This window comes from Nipponia nippon, unplaced genomic scaffold (assembly GCF_047370975.1).
Source record: "Nipponia nippon isolate SJK-2023a ecotype South Korea unplaced genomic scaffold, ASM4737097v1 scaffold_13, whole genome shotgun sequence".
NCBI lineage: Eukaryota > Metazoa > Chordata > Aves > Pelecaniformes > Threskiornithidae > Nipponia > Nipponia nippon.
The window spans coordinates 12,337,906-12,351,302 of NW_028262324.1; the positions used below are offsets into that span (position 1 = coordinate 12,337,906).

General features: G+C 43.5%; 1 protein-coding gene across 2 annotated transcripts; it reads left to right on the top strand.

Annotated features, from left to right (window-relative positions):
• Window positions 1-4: 4 nt before the first annotated feature.
• FAM217B (family with sequence similarity 217 member B) lies at window positions 5-9,272 on the top strand. 2 transcript variants are annotated; one of them, XM_087749841.1, is made up of 5 exons: window positions 5-34; window positions 1,357-1,603; window positions 2,797-2,908; window positions 3,010-3,095; window positions 3,492-9,272. In XM_087749841.1, the coding sequence occupies exons 2-5, from the start codon at window positions 1,509-1,511 to the stop codon at window positions 4,681-4,683; spliced, it is 1,485 nt and encodes a 494-aa protein (XP_087605967.1). In that variant the 5' UTR covers window positions 5-34; window positions 1,357-1,508; the 3' UTR covers window positions 4,684-9,272. The 2 variants fall into 2 exon arrangements, with proteins under 2 accessions (XP_087605967.1, XP_087605968.1); XM_087749842.1 differs by having other exon boundaries at window positions 1,357-1,598.
• The last annotated feature ends 4,125 nt before the right edge of the window (window positions 9,273-13,397 follow it).

Sequence of the window (13,397 nt, forward strand, 5' to 3'; positions counted from 1 at the left end):
GCCCCCGCTGCCGGCGGCGGCCGAGCACAGGCAGGTACGGGGGCCGGCGGGGCCGGCGGGCGGCGGCGAGGGGCCGGGGGAGGAAAGGCAGAAAATGCGCTGGTTACCGGGCGGCCCTACGGCCGCCGTCGTTACGGAGCGCGGTGGCCGTTACCAGCGGGAATCGCTGGTGCATCCCGGGAGGGAGCGGAGCGGGGCCGGCCATCGCGGGCTGGGAGTCGCGACACCAGCCCGCAGCCGCTATCGCATGACACTGGCTCTCTGTAGGAGGCCCGCTGCCCCGCCGGCGGGCACCAGTGTGGTGGTCTGGAACCCGAGGGTCCCGATCCGGCATCCTCCCCTGCGCGCCCGCCGCGGCCAGGGAGGTGGGGGGAGGCGTTCAAGAAATAGGACAGGATGAAAGGAAAATAGATACGGATACAGAGATATAGCTATGAATACGAATAGAAATAGTTAAATGGCACTGCAACAAAAGTAAAGGTGAGTGAAGAGAGGTGGTGCTAGTCATCTCTCACTTTTTGCCAGTTGTATCTGTGCACCCTGTTATGGGAACGCAGTTTCTGGAAAATAAAAGAATGCAACAAATTCTGCTCTGAGTATTTTTAGTAGGAACTTAGGAATACTGAGAGATTTGTTTTGGAAGAAGAAAAAAATGAAGTAGTTGATACAAAATTTGCATATATGAATATAGGAAGAGTGCATTTTCTGACACGAAAAGGACAACTCAACATGCACAGAACGCAGGTGGTTGATCATCTGTTCTTGTTAAATTAAGAGCAGAAACGCCCACCACCATTTGACTGCGATACTTGGCTCCAGTCAATACATGCAATGCTGCGCAGGAGGAACAAAGTGACGATGAGCACGTTACAAAATGAAAAGTAGCTCTTCTGACGCTGCTGTATCCTCAGGTGTTTTCCTGTATTTTACCACCAGTCTTGCAGGGACGGGCTTGTAAACCACATGGCACGAGCCTGGTGGTTTGCAGGGCGGCTGGGCCAGCCTCCCGCGGTACTGATGTGGTAGCCGGGGCTGGCTGACAGGCTGTGCCGGCTGCCTGCAGCAGCAGCAGGGCTTCCCGCAGCAAAGCCTGCGGCTCTCTGCCCTGGCAGCTTTGGCCCGCTGTGCTCGGCAGCTTTAGTGGCCAACCTGTGCCCCCGGGACGGGGCAGCACGGCTGCCCTCGCTGCTCGCCTCTCCTCTCCGTACCCGGGGCGATGACAGCTTGGCATGGATCGGCAATAGTAAGGCGAATGATGCTGGTTCCCATTAAGCGAGTGCTGGGGGAGGGGATGGTGTTTGCCAGTATTGTTTGGTAGCTGATTATGTTTATCTTACTGCTTTAAAAATAAATCAGGTTGGGAGGAATCGCATGGTGTTTGTTTACTGCATCTCTAGGAGGTGGTGATGTTTGCATTTGATACGCTGTGTCTTACGAACCCAAAAGACTGGAGTCGTTTGAAGATTATGTAAAAATAAAGGTGCAGATACCCTTTAAAAAGAGTAATAATGGGACCAGGCATTCAAGAACATCCCTTATTACTGCACAGAGAGACACAGAAAAAGGAAAGCCAAATCAATGAAAACCACAAAGGAATGGTAAAGTAAGGAAATTATTTTCTCTCTTTCTAGTTACAGAAATCTCTAAATACTGTAGATGAGTTAATAAGTGCATGGCTGTACTGTGCAGATTGTCATCCTCTCCTCTGATCCACAGCAGGAGAAACGATTGTGCAGTGTGATCATGCAGGTCACAAAGTGACAGAGGTGACTGCATCAATGCTGGAGGCACAAGACTTATTTGCATTCTTTTATAAGCTCTTGAATTGGTGAAATCATGTTTTTTGAAACAAAATCTGACTATACTGACATAAAAACTGTGAACAAGATGTACAGCTTGACAAATTAACTGAACTGCAGTCAAACTAGATTAGACCGGGAGGGCACAGTTTGCTTATTCCTGTTCTAAAAATGACATTTTAAAGCTTTCCTTTGTAAAATTAGTAACATTTCTTGTTTGTAGAACAAACACTGTTTTCTGATTCTTACAGGATACACTGATTTAATGATTCTGTGTGCCTACACAGAAATGTATCTGATTCAATTGAGGAAATACGTATTTTAGTTTTAAGCTGTCCAGATCAGCAATGCCATTCCTATTGCTTGCATATGAGTTTTTCTCCTACTAATATTTCCATAACCCCAGTATAACATGAAATGGTGAATTTCGTTTGTGCCTTTGTAGTGAAATAGTTTGTGTTAATATCAAAATAGATTGTATGCTCCCTGCCCACTTCCACTCCTTAACTTTACAGGAGTAATCCTTTAAATTTTGTTGAGAGTATGCAAATGAGAAAGGCAAGCAAGGTTTGCCTTGCAGTGGACTTCCTATTGTACTTTATAATTAATTTTGTTAAATTGCAGTAGGACTACGTACCAGGTACTATAGAAATTAGTAGTTAAAGCTGTAGTCTCTAATATTTACTATTTATATCCCCAAAGTAACTTTGGGATCCTCTGACAGAGAATTCTATATAAGGGCTAAGTTCTACTATTACATCATCTGATTGATTGGATTATTCCCTTTTGCATTAGTAGTATTAAAAATATAGTAGTGCGTTAATAGTATAAAAAATAAAAAGTGACCACGGCATAGTTCTGATGAACTTTAAGAATAGCTGCAATCAACTCTCTCTCTTTTTTAAACTGAATTGCACTCTAAACTTTTATTGTATTTCTGTTCTGATGATCGTATATGTTGCTATTTACATGTGCTATTCTGTTTAATCCTTGCTAGTTACAGTAATGGAAAAAGCCATCAAAGCACCAAAGGACTAAATAAACCAATTCCTCATGTGAAATCTTCTTCTGGAAGATTAGGCAAAAATGTATCAAGCACCATTGAAAAGGTAAATAATTCCTTTTTTGTTTGTTTGTTTGTTTACAGAAAAAGGGTACTTAGTTTATGTCAGCTTTCTTAATAACATCGCATACTTTCGTATCTATTCAGATTTCCTATGACACTCAAGATGGTGACCAACCAAGTATTTTTAAGAAGGGAAGAAACCAGCTGGATGACAATACTCAGTCTAAAAGGTAATTTTATGTTAAGATTGTCTGTTTAATTTCTAGACATTTCAGACTGGTATATAAAGTGCTTGTGATGAAATCATGGTTTCTGTGTTTTGTCTTTGGCTTAACTGGTCTCAGAATTCAGCATTTATGAGGACAACAAATTTAAGTTATCAATATGGACATTTACTTAGTGAGTTCTCAGGCAAGATCAGAATAAAATAAACCAAAAAATATCAGTAGTAGGCAGCGTTATCTCTGCCAGCAGGTATTAATTTTACCTCATTGCTAAGTTTCCGTGCCAATTTTAGCTTCATTTGTGTAGATCCATGTCCTTGAAGGAGGTAGCAAGACCCTTGTAAATTGTTGTTCCAAAGACATGAATCATTCTAACAGGATGTGATCTTTCTTTTTATTTAGGATCACGAGTGTTTGCCCAGCACTGCACAGAGTACAAGGACCAAAGATGAGTCTCCCAGAAAGAAGGCAAAATGAATCTTCTCTGCGCGGGATCCCTCCTAGCAGAAAGGGCAGCACACAAAGTAGCTTCTGTAGGGTTAAAGATGTCCCGATGCAACATTTTTATGGCAGTAAAAAAGAACAGTTGGAAAAGAATCATGAAGAACATGTTGCTGAAGCTGGTCCATGTTCTTCCAAATGGCAAGAAGCATCTGTAGATGAAATGTTTCTTGATTTTGAATCAGTACAAATTATTAAAGAAGATGCTGAAGACGATAGTGCCAGTGATCTCTCTGATTCAGAAAGGATTCCCATTCCTCCATCTCCCTGCACACCACCAGAACTCATTCTCAGAGCCGAAGAAATTGATCCAGTTTGTTTGGAACATGTCCCTGATGTGGGTTTCAAAGAAGCAGAATATTACTACCCAGACTTCCTCCCACCCCCTTTCAACTCATGGGACTTGAAGCAACTGGCCATCTTTGTTAATGTAGAGGGTAAAACTGAATTTCGACCAAAGCCAACAGGATTTCTTGAGAAATACATTGATCGCCTTGTGCAGCTGGAATGGCTGCAAATGCAGACTGTACAGAATGAGAAAGGAAAGGCAGCCAAAGCCAGACCACAGACTGCTCCCGGCTCCATCCGTACCCTAAAAAGCCCTGGCAAAGGCAAAGCATTGCTCAGCCCTTTGCCTAACAAGCAAGTGGTCCCCCAAGAAAGTGTTACAAAGCTGCCCAGAAGCTGTTCGGGTCACAGGGGAGACTCATACTGTGAAGAAAGTCGCCAGTTACATTCTCATCCAGGTCACTTGAAATTCTCTGAGAGAATGGGATGTGCAGTGTCTTCTCAGAGGCAAGCTGGTGAAGTAAGGAGTGAACTGAAAAAAAAACCAACTGCAAAGCAACAGCTCCTCAATATGCAGCCCTCTGAGAACAGTTCTAAAATTCAAAGTGTTGGTAATATCAGACCACCTAAGCAAACCCCAGTATTCCATGGTTCAGCTGCTCCCATCAAAGGCTTAAAAACATACGCATGTACAAATACAAAGAAAAATGGCAACTCTAACAATTATGTTCCTTCAAAAAAACCAGCAGGGGACAGGAAAATAAAAACAAATGGCACGAAGCAAACATCACGCAAATTTAAATGAAGAAAAATTCGTTAGTAAATGTTGATGCTTCTTGACTGCTAGAAAGCATTTGGCCAATGCAGAAGGGTCATGTTTTCCTCATAGGAAAATCCTGAGAAAATATGTTCTTGATGCACGGTTCTAAGTCAGCACTGTTCATTTCAATACATTTGATCTTAAGCCAGCAAGGCCAGCAGGAAATCTTTTCCCTGAAGGCAAATGTCTTCCATTGGTCTTTCCTCAAAAATATTTACAATTGCTCAATGAAGATAACAATAGCAGAGTATGAAAGTTTAGAGGAATGTATGACTACAACATGCCCTCCTCTTGCACCAGTTGAAGTCCATTGAAGTCTGCGGTGTTGATGCTTACCTTGGTGTATTTGAGAGAACAGGATCCATGCTCTCTTTCTTGAGCAGGTGGGCTGTTTTGTGAGACAGGTTTGATGGTGGTGTTTTCAGATGGAAAAGGGCTCAACTGTTTTTATTAAATAATGGAGCATGCTTATCTATGCAAAGTCAAACTAATTCTTCACAGAAGATGATGAATTGGATTTTTTTAATGAATTAGATATTTTTTTTTTATAAGAAGAATGGAGATAATGTTCTGAAATATTTTAATGCAGAAAGGATTCTTTTTAAGGCAAAACATTGTTAGGGAGCAGACAGCTTCAATGGTGACAGATTAAGAAAATGGAATGCATATTTTTATACCCAGAAATCTTCACTGTGTTTACAGACAGCTTTCCTTGAAGTTCAATTTGTAAGCCTTGATGCTTTTTGTCATTTAGAGGAAATGACCAAATTTCAAATTGCACATGGATATATATGACTAATGCAAAATGAGGGTATTACCAGAGACTCTGTGCCCTAGTTTGCAGAACTGGTAGCTTCTCAAAACATAAAAAATAGACTCTTAGGGGATGAATTTAAAGGCTATTTTAAGTTCAAGTAAAGATATATTTTGATACAAAAGATACCTATTTTCAGTCACCCGAGATTATTATTATTTATCCCATGGTCCAGTCTACTTCAGTTAGCTTGGCTTCTTGTTTTAAGGTTTAGTGAAGTGACGTGGGGAAATACCCTACAGAAAGAAATTGTACAACCAGGATTGGGTCTTGTCCTCGGACCCTCTGTTTTCTCTTGTGTCTGCGAGACAGAAGAGAGTATGAAGGATAGTTCAGGGAGTATTCAAGTGTCAGTTCATCTGTTACAATTTCAAATCAATCACAGCAGCTGTGGACACGATCTTGTTAAAGATGAAATTCTAGAGGATGCTTTGTACTTTCATTTTAAAATGAAATACTGAGCAGCCTTAACTTCATCCTCAGCCACCAGTCACAGGGAACTCTTTATAAGAAGTGAGCTGAGGTCTGATGGACCAGATTTTACAAGTGCATCCTTCACATTGTGATAGAAACCGAATAAGTAGCAAATACTAAGGAGTACATTATGTATATAGTTAAATTGCACTTCTCTTGTTGGTCTCATCTTGGTTTTAAGATGCTTAGCTGTTTCTATTATTTCATTGTGCCTACCAGATCTTCAGCTTTGTAAAATTTCAAAGCATGGATTTACATGTAGTTTAAAATGTGAGAATATTAATAAATGTAGTAATAAACTAGGGTATTTTACAGTACATGAAAACATTGCTCAGGAATAGTCTAAGAAATATTTTTAGTGTTTTTTTTCCTAGTCTACTAGAGACCAAATGTGAAATTTTAAATTGATAAAGGAAGCAAATATAATATACAGTATTACATTTCCATATTCAGTATCTGTGAAGTTACAGTTAAAATGAATTGTAGTTGCATGTACATTCAGCTCTATGCAATTAAAGTGAAACTTAATCTGACATGCTCAAAGATCAAATAAATTGGCCGTGTCAGAGGTGTGGTGAAACTTAAGAGGATGGCATTCAACACCAGCAATTGCAGAGGACCAGCACGTTCTGTTGTTGCTATTTCATCCTTTTGTTTTGTTCCAGACTTATCATGCATTTCAGCTTTGTTTAGGTGAAAGGTGCTTGCATCCAGTGCTAGAATTTCAAGCTCTGGCCAAATTCTGGAAGCCCTCGTTAGTCAAGTTTTTCTGATTCACATTTACAGTAGTGAAAGGTAGTAGGACTGCTCTTGCCAATAAGCACTACTTTAGTGCACGATTTTAGTACACTGTTTTAGCACACTGTTATAAGCACCAAAAGCAAGGTGAGCAGGATCAAGTCAATAATCAGAATAGCAGTTTTTTTAAACAAATTCTGTTAGATGCAGTAATTAATTTAGCATGTTATTATAGCACTGAATATTAGTGTACGCTAAATTTTCCTGTGAAATGTTACTCTATATTGATGCTTTCCTAGGCTATAAGGAGGGCACGTAGCTACAGGCACATTTTGCATGATCACTTCTTAAAGAATAAGTAAATAAGTAGTGTTTCTGTCAGCTTTGACCAGAGCAAAGGTGATTGGCACTGAGAAAAGTTTTTTCTCACAGACCTAGGAAAGTTTTGTTTTAATGTAGTGCTTGTGATCTGATGGACGTCAATCTGTTGTTGGAGACTAAAAAGTTAAGCAGGTGGAGATGGTGATGCCACTTAAACTAAGTCTGAGTACTTGTTTGTCATTAAGCTCTGGCTGTGATCTGGCCAAGTAACTTTGTCTCGCATGATAATCACACAAGTCTAATTTTTGTTCATTGATTTGATACTTCTCATACAGTCGTCTTTGTTCACATACAGAGCTAGAAATTCTGTGTTTGCCTCGACAAACAGCTTTTAGCGTGAGCAGACCTGCAAGGGTTGGATTTTATCCTGCAGCACTTTCGCTTCCATTTTAACTTGACTATGTTCTGGGCCTATAGACAAAAAGAGCTCCTTTTATGAAGAGGACTACGGTTTATGTTACCTTCATTTTGTCTTGATGGATATTGTCTTTAGAAGCACTTCTGAATATAACAGAAAAATTTATTCCATCAAATACATCCAGTTTGGAATTAAAATAGTTCCACAGCACAGTGTTTGTGTAGCTATTTGTATTTTTTTCACTGTGTTTAGCAATATGATCATATGTGTGTCTAAGCCTCGCATTGACAGTGCTTCTTGAAGAACAAGCTGACTGTGATGTGAGATTTTTAAACAGAGGGATTTATTTTTTTTCTAGATAATTTAAAGGTTTAATGTTCTGCAGTACTACCTGCAGAACAAATATACTCAGGTTGCATTTTAAATAAATAGCCAGATTCTGCTTCAGTTATACTAGTATAAACTTGGAAGAACTCTGTTGTTTTCAATGAAATTACCCTGTCACAAAGATGTGAAGAAACAGAATCTTACTCCAATATGTATAAACTGTTTTCCTTAGTAATGCTAAACTGTATTTTTAATGTGTAACATGAGGAATTTTAACACAATACTGTTTTTCTCTTGACATGTTTCTTTTTTCTCCATTACTTGCATCTCTGCAGTGAAATACTGTGGTCAGTTAAGGTTTTACCTCCCCACGCCCCCTCACACCCTGTGGTAGCTTTCAGTTGTATACAGCAGTTCCGAAGTTTCTGCGCAATCCAGGTCCTCGTTCTCTTAGCAGTACGGGTATCGAGCTTCTGCAGTTACTCAGAATTTATGCTCCAAAGAGGGGTTTTCATTGTGTGAGCAATGCATACCATTCCGGGAAGAGGGGCTTCCCATCTTCCTCAAGTGGAAGAGCCTTGCAAGGAAGACTCAAATCAAGCCCTACTGCTGGTTCAGTATCCTAAATCACGGGGTGGCCACTTGTTAAGGCTGATAAGGTGGACTGTATTTTTTTTTTTCCCAAATGAGAGATTACGTTTGCTGGTATGAATCTGGGGTTGTGGGGTGATTGACAGTGCTTCTCACAGAGGCAAAAAGGCTCAGCAGTATTCATTCGGAGAAAGTTGAGTTTAGAGCAAATGGGTTGCCAGAAGTAGGGAGCTCTCCTCTCCCACCGATGCCCCTCTCCCAGGATGCAGAGCGGAGCGCCCAGCCCTGCCGCCTGGGTGCTGCCAGTGCCCCTCTGCTTTTTGCTGCTGGCCCGTGCCCGAGATGATGGCAGAGGGGTATAGTGCTGCAGGGGACAGTTTTGCTTATTTCATGGGTCTAAACTGTCTTGTTTGACTCCAGACTGCTTAATTACGCTGCAATCCCATTATTGCTTGTGTCCTTTCTGTGTTTCATTTATTGTTTGAGGTAACTTTTATCTTGTATTTGCTATTTAAAGGATCTTGTTAAAAGTTTGAGAGTATTTTGACAGTTTTTTGAGTCAGTATGTGATACCTTTTTTGAAGCTCATATTATAGTTGAAATTTCTACAGTATGAAATTGCCTATAATGTACTATTTTTTGCCCTATTTTAAAGGTATTGAGCCTTTGTTGCTCCCATTGGCATTAGTTGGCATTAAACAGACCACTCTATCTGGAAAGACTGGAACTTGATTAACTGAGAATTTGCAGCCCAGCTTTTGATGTTGGTAATCATGTGTTCTTATTTATTTGAACTTTTCGTGGATATTTTTGCTAGTAATTTCATTGGAAAGTGATCTTGTAATTCAAAGTTACTGTATATTTACTATATTAAAAGTGAGATACTGCCTATTTGTTACTTAGTTGTATTTTTTTCATCATCCACAAGATGGCACCTCTTAATTTTTCTTTTAGAAAATTTCTTCACTGCAGCATAGGCTAGAGCTTGTAGCTCAGCATCTCAGCTCTATTGCTGCTGATGGCCAAGCTAGGGAGTTAAAGCTGTATGATTATTTCTACTCCACATGGCAGTCACTTCTGTAGTGGCTGTGTTAAGGCATTGTAATAGGTGAAAATAACAGGAAAAACTTACTTCATCATATTCATACTTTTTCTTTTTTTTTAAATGCGCTAATCAACGAGTTTCACATTCTCTGTTATAATCGCCAGGACACTTAGAACATAATCCAAAGAACAGCAAAGACATGTGGGTAGATGCTTGCAGAGAACCATATTCTCATGTTGCTGGTATACACGGATAAGTACGTTTAACTTAATTTCACACACTGCGTGTTCATATGTTTAGCTGAGACTAATCAAGAGGAAAATGAAGGGAGAGGGATTCAAAGGGGGGAAAATGGCATTTCCTGTTGCTGAAAATCCCTTTGCTTTGCTATTTCTGTAATCTTTCTATTAAGCACTACAAAATCCTCTGAGAGATATCACACAAGAATTTTACAATCGGAACATTCTTGCTATTTGAGGTTTTCCTGATGTCTAAACCAGCCTATCCTGTGCTGTTATTTAAGGCTGTTACTTTTTGTCCAGTTAATAGTGAACCTCAGAAGAGAGGCCGCAGCGCAGGCCTCAGACTGCAGGAAGCGCCCAGACCTTTCTCCCGGGGCAGGGACAGGCGGCAGAGCTGCCTGCAGAAGGTGTGCCCAGGTGGAGGACCTCCTGCAGCAGGTGGCTGAGCTGTCAGAAGGCTGCGTAACACCAGGGAGGCTGAGAAGGAGTTAGATAGCTGGTTCCAAGCGCAGTCTGCAGTGGACCCACGGTCAAACAGCCCAAAACTCCCCCACCGGCACACACAGAAGGGAGGGGGACCAATAATGCAGAAGAATGGAAGCTTGCAACAGCAAGGACCAGCAGGAGGAAGAGACTTTCCCCGAAGGCTGAGGTGCTCTTGCAGAACCGCTTCAGTGCTCTGCAGACTGAAGAGGAAGGACCTGACACATCAGGAGAGCCGCTGGAGCTGAGTAAGGCAGCCCGATCTGCTCTCCGTGTAACAACCAGCGCAACTAAGAAAAGGCGATGGGTGATAGTAGCAGGCGACTCTCTGCTGAGAGATATGGAGACGCCCATTTGCCGACCTGATGCACTCCCTAGAGTGGTATGCTGCCTACTGGGGGCTCGTATCAGGCATGTCACCGAGAGACGACCAAGCCTCGTACAGTCCACTGACTATTACCCACTGCTGTTGTTTCACGTGGGCACCAGAGGAGTATCAAGAATGATTACAGAGCCCTGGGAGTGGCGGGAAGGGACTCTGGAGCGCAGGTAGGTTTTTCATCAATCCTCCCAGTCAAAGGGGAGGGGCTTGAAAGGGCCAGTAGAATCTGGCAAATCAACAAATGGTTACAGGACCGATGCCACAGCCAGAGGTTTGGCTACTTAGACCATGGGACTCGCTTTGAGAAACGTGGTCTACTGCGGGCTGGTGGGGTCCATCTGTCAGAGAAGGGGAAAAGTATCTTTGGTCATAGGCTTGCCAAGCTGGTGAAGAGGGCTTTAAACTAAAGTTGCTAGGGGAGGGGAACCTCAATCCATCCTTCTCCTACCAGTTGGATGCCAGTGCCAGGAATAGATGCCCAGAGCCTGGAGAAGGATCACAGGTCAGCAAGAGTGCACCTGAAGAGCAGCACAAAGGAATTCCAGCCAGTAAGTTGGCTTCATTAGGGGCCCAACTTAACTACCTCTATGCAAATGCACGAAGCATGGGGAATAAACCAGACGAGTTAGAGACATGCGCACGCCTACAGGGCTATGATCTTATCGGCATCAGGGACACCTGAAAGGTACAGGCTCTTTAGGAAGGACAGGCAGGGGAGATGAGGAGGGTGCACAGCAAGCTCGCTACCCTGGACTTCAGGAGAGCAGACTTTGGCCTCTTCAGGGATCTGCTCAGTAGAGTAACATGGAATAAAGCCCTGGAGGGAAGAAGGGCCCAAGAAAGCTGGTTAATATTCAAGGATCACCTCCTCCAAGCTCAGAAGCGATGCATCCCAACAAAGAGGAAGTCAGGCAAAAATGCCAGGAGGCCTGTGTGGATGAACAAGGAGCTCCTGGACAAACACAAACACAAAAAGGAAGCCTACAGAGGGTGGAAGCAAGGACAGGTAGCCTGGGAGGAATACAAAGAAATTGTCTGAGCAGCCAGGGATCAGGTTAGGAAAGTTAAAGCCCTGATAGGATTAAATCTGCCCAGGGATGCCAAGGGCAACAAGAAAATCTTCTCTAAGTATGTCAGTGATAAAAGGAAGACTAGGGAAAATGTGGGCCCTCTCTGGAAGGAAATGGGAGACCTGGTTACCTGGGATATGGAGAAGGCTGAGGTACTCAATGACTTCTTTGCCTCAGTCTTCGCTGGCAAGTGCTCTAGCCACACCACCCAAGTCGCAGAATATAAGGGCAGGGACTGGGAGAATGAAGAACCGCCCACTGTAGAAGATCAGGTTTGAGACCACCTAAGGAACCTGAAGGTGCACAAGTCCAGGGGACCTGATGAGATGCAACACGGGTCCTAAGGGAACTGGCAGATGAAGTTGCTAAGCCACTATCGATGCATCATATTTGAGAAGTCATGGCAGTCTGGTGAAGTTCCTGCTGACTGGAAAAGGGGGACCCCCATTTTTAAAAAAGGAAAAAAGGAAGACCCGGGGAACTACAGACCAGTCAGACTCACCTCTGTGCCTGGCAAGATCATGGAGCAGATTCTCCTGGAAACTATGCTAAGGCACATGGAAAATAAGGAGGTGATTGGTGAGAGCCAACATGGCTTCGCTAAGGGCAAATCATGCCTGACAAATTTGGTGGCCTTCTACAATGGGGTTACAGCGTTGGTGGACAAGGGAACAACAACAGGTAACATCTACCTGGACTTGTGCAAAGCATTTGACACTGTCCCATACAACATCCTTGTCTCTAAATTGGAGAGACGGATTTGACGGATGGACCACTCGGTGGATAAGGAATTGGCTGGATGGTTGCACTCAAAGAGTTGCGGTCAACGGCTCGATGTCCAAGTGGAGATCAGTGATGAGTGGTGTTCCCCAGGGGTTGGTATGCAGACCGGCACTGTTTAACATCTTTGTCGGTGACATGGACAGTGGGATTGAGTGCACCCTCAGCAAGTTTGCCGATGACACCAAGCTGTGTGGTGCGGTCAACACGCTGGAGGGTAGGGATGCCGTCCAGAGGGATCTGGACAGGCTGGAGAGGTGGGCCCGTGCAAACCTCCTCAAGTTCAACAAGGCCAAGTGCAAGGTCCTGCACATGGGTCGGGGCCATCCCAAGCACAAATACAGGCTGGGTGGAGAATGGATAGAGAGCAGCTCTGAGGAGAAGGACTTAAAGGTGCTGGTTGATGAGAAGCTCAGCACGACCCAGCAACGTGCACTTGCAGCCCAGAAAGCCAACCGTATCCTGGGCTGCATCAAAAGAAGCGTGACCAGCAGGTTGAGGGAGGTGATTCTCCCCCACTACTCTGCTCTTGTGCGGCCCCACCTGGAGCACTGCGTCCAGCTCTGGGGCCCCCAACATAAGAAGGACATGGACCTGTTGGAGCGAGCCCAGAGGAGGGCCATGAAGATGCTCAGAGGGATGGAGCACCTCTCCTGTGAGGACAGGCTGAGACAGTTGGGGTTGTTCAGCCTGGAGAAGAGAAGGCTCCGGGGAGACCTTATAGCAGCCTTCCAGTGCCTGAAGGGGGCCTACAGGAAAGCTGGAGAGGGACTTTTTATAAGGGCCTGTAGTGATAGGACAAGGGGTAATGGCTTTAAACTAAAGAGGGTAGATTTAGATTCGATATAAGGAAGAAGTTCTTTACTGTGAGGGTGGTGAGGCACTGGCACAGGTTGTCCAAAGAAGCTGTGGATGCCCCCTCCCTGGAAGTGTTCAAGGCCAGGCTGGATGGGGCTTTGAGCAACGCGGTCTGGTGGAAGGTGTCCCTGCCCATGGCAGGGGGGTGGAACCAGA

What these genes read in the sequence shown, in the direction of transcription:
- FAM217B (XM_087749841.1), top strand. Translation starts at nt 1,509, where the DNA reads ATGGGACCAGGCATTCAAGAACATCCCTTATTACTGCACAGAGAGACA. An exon ending in AACCACAAAGGAATGGTAAA is followed by an intron (nt 1,604 to 2,796) that starts GTAAGGAAATTA and finishes AATCCTTGCTAG; the next exon opens with TTACAGTAATGGAAAAAGCC. An exon ending in GACAATACTCAGTCTAAAAG is followed by an intron (nt 3,096 to 3,491) that starts GTAATTTTATGT and finishes CTTTTTATTTAG; the next exon opens with GATCACGAGTGTTTGCCCAG.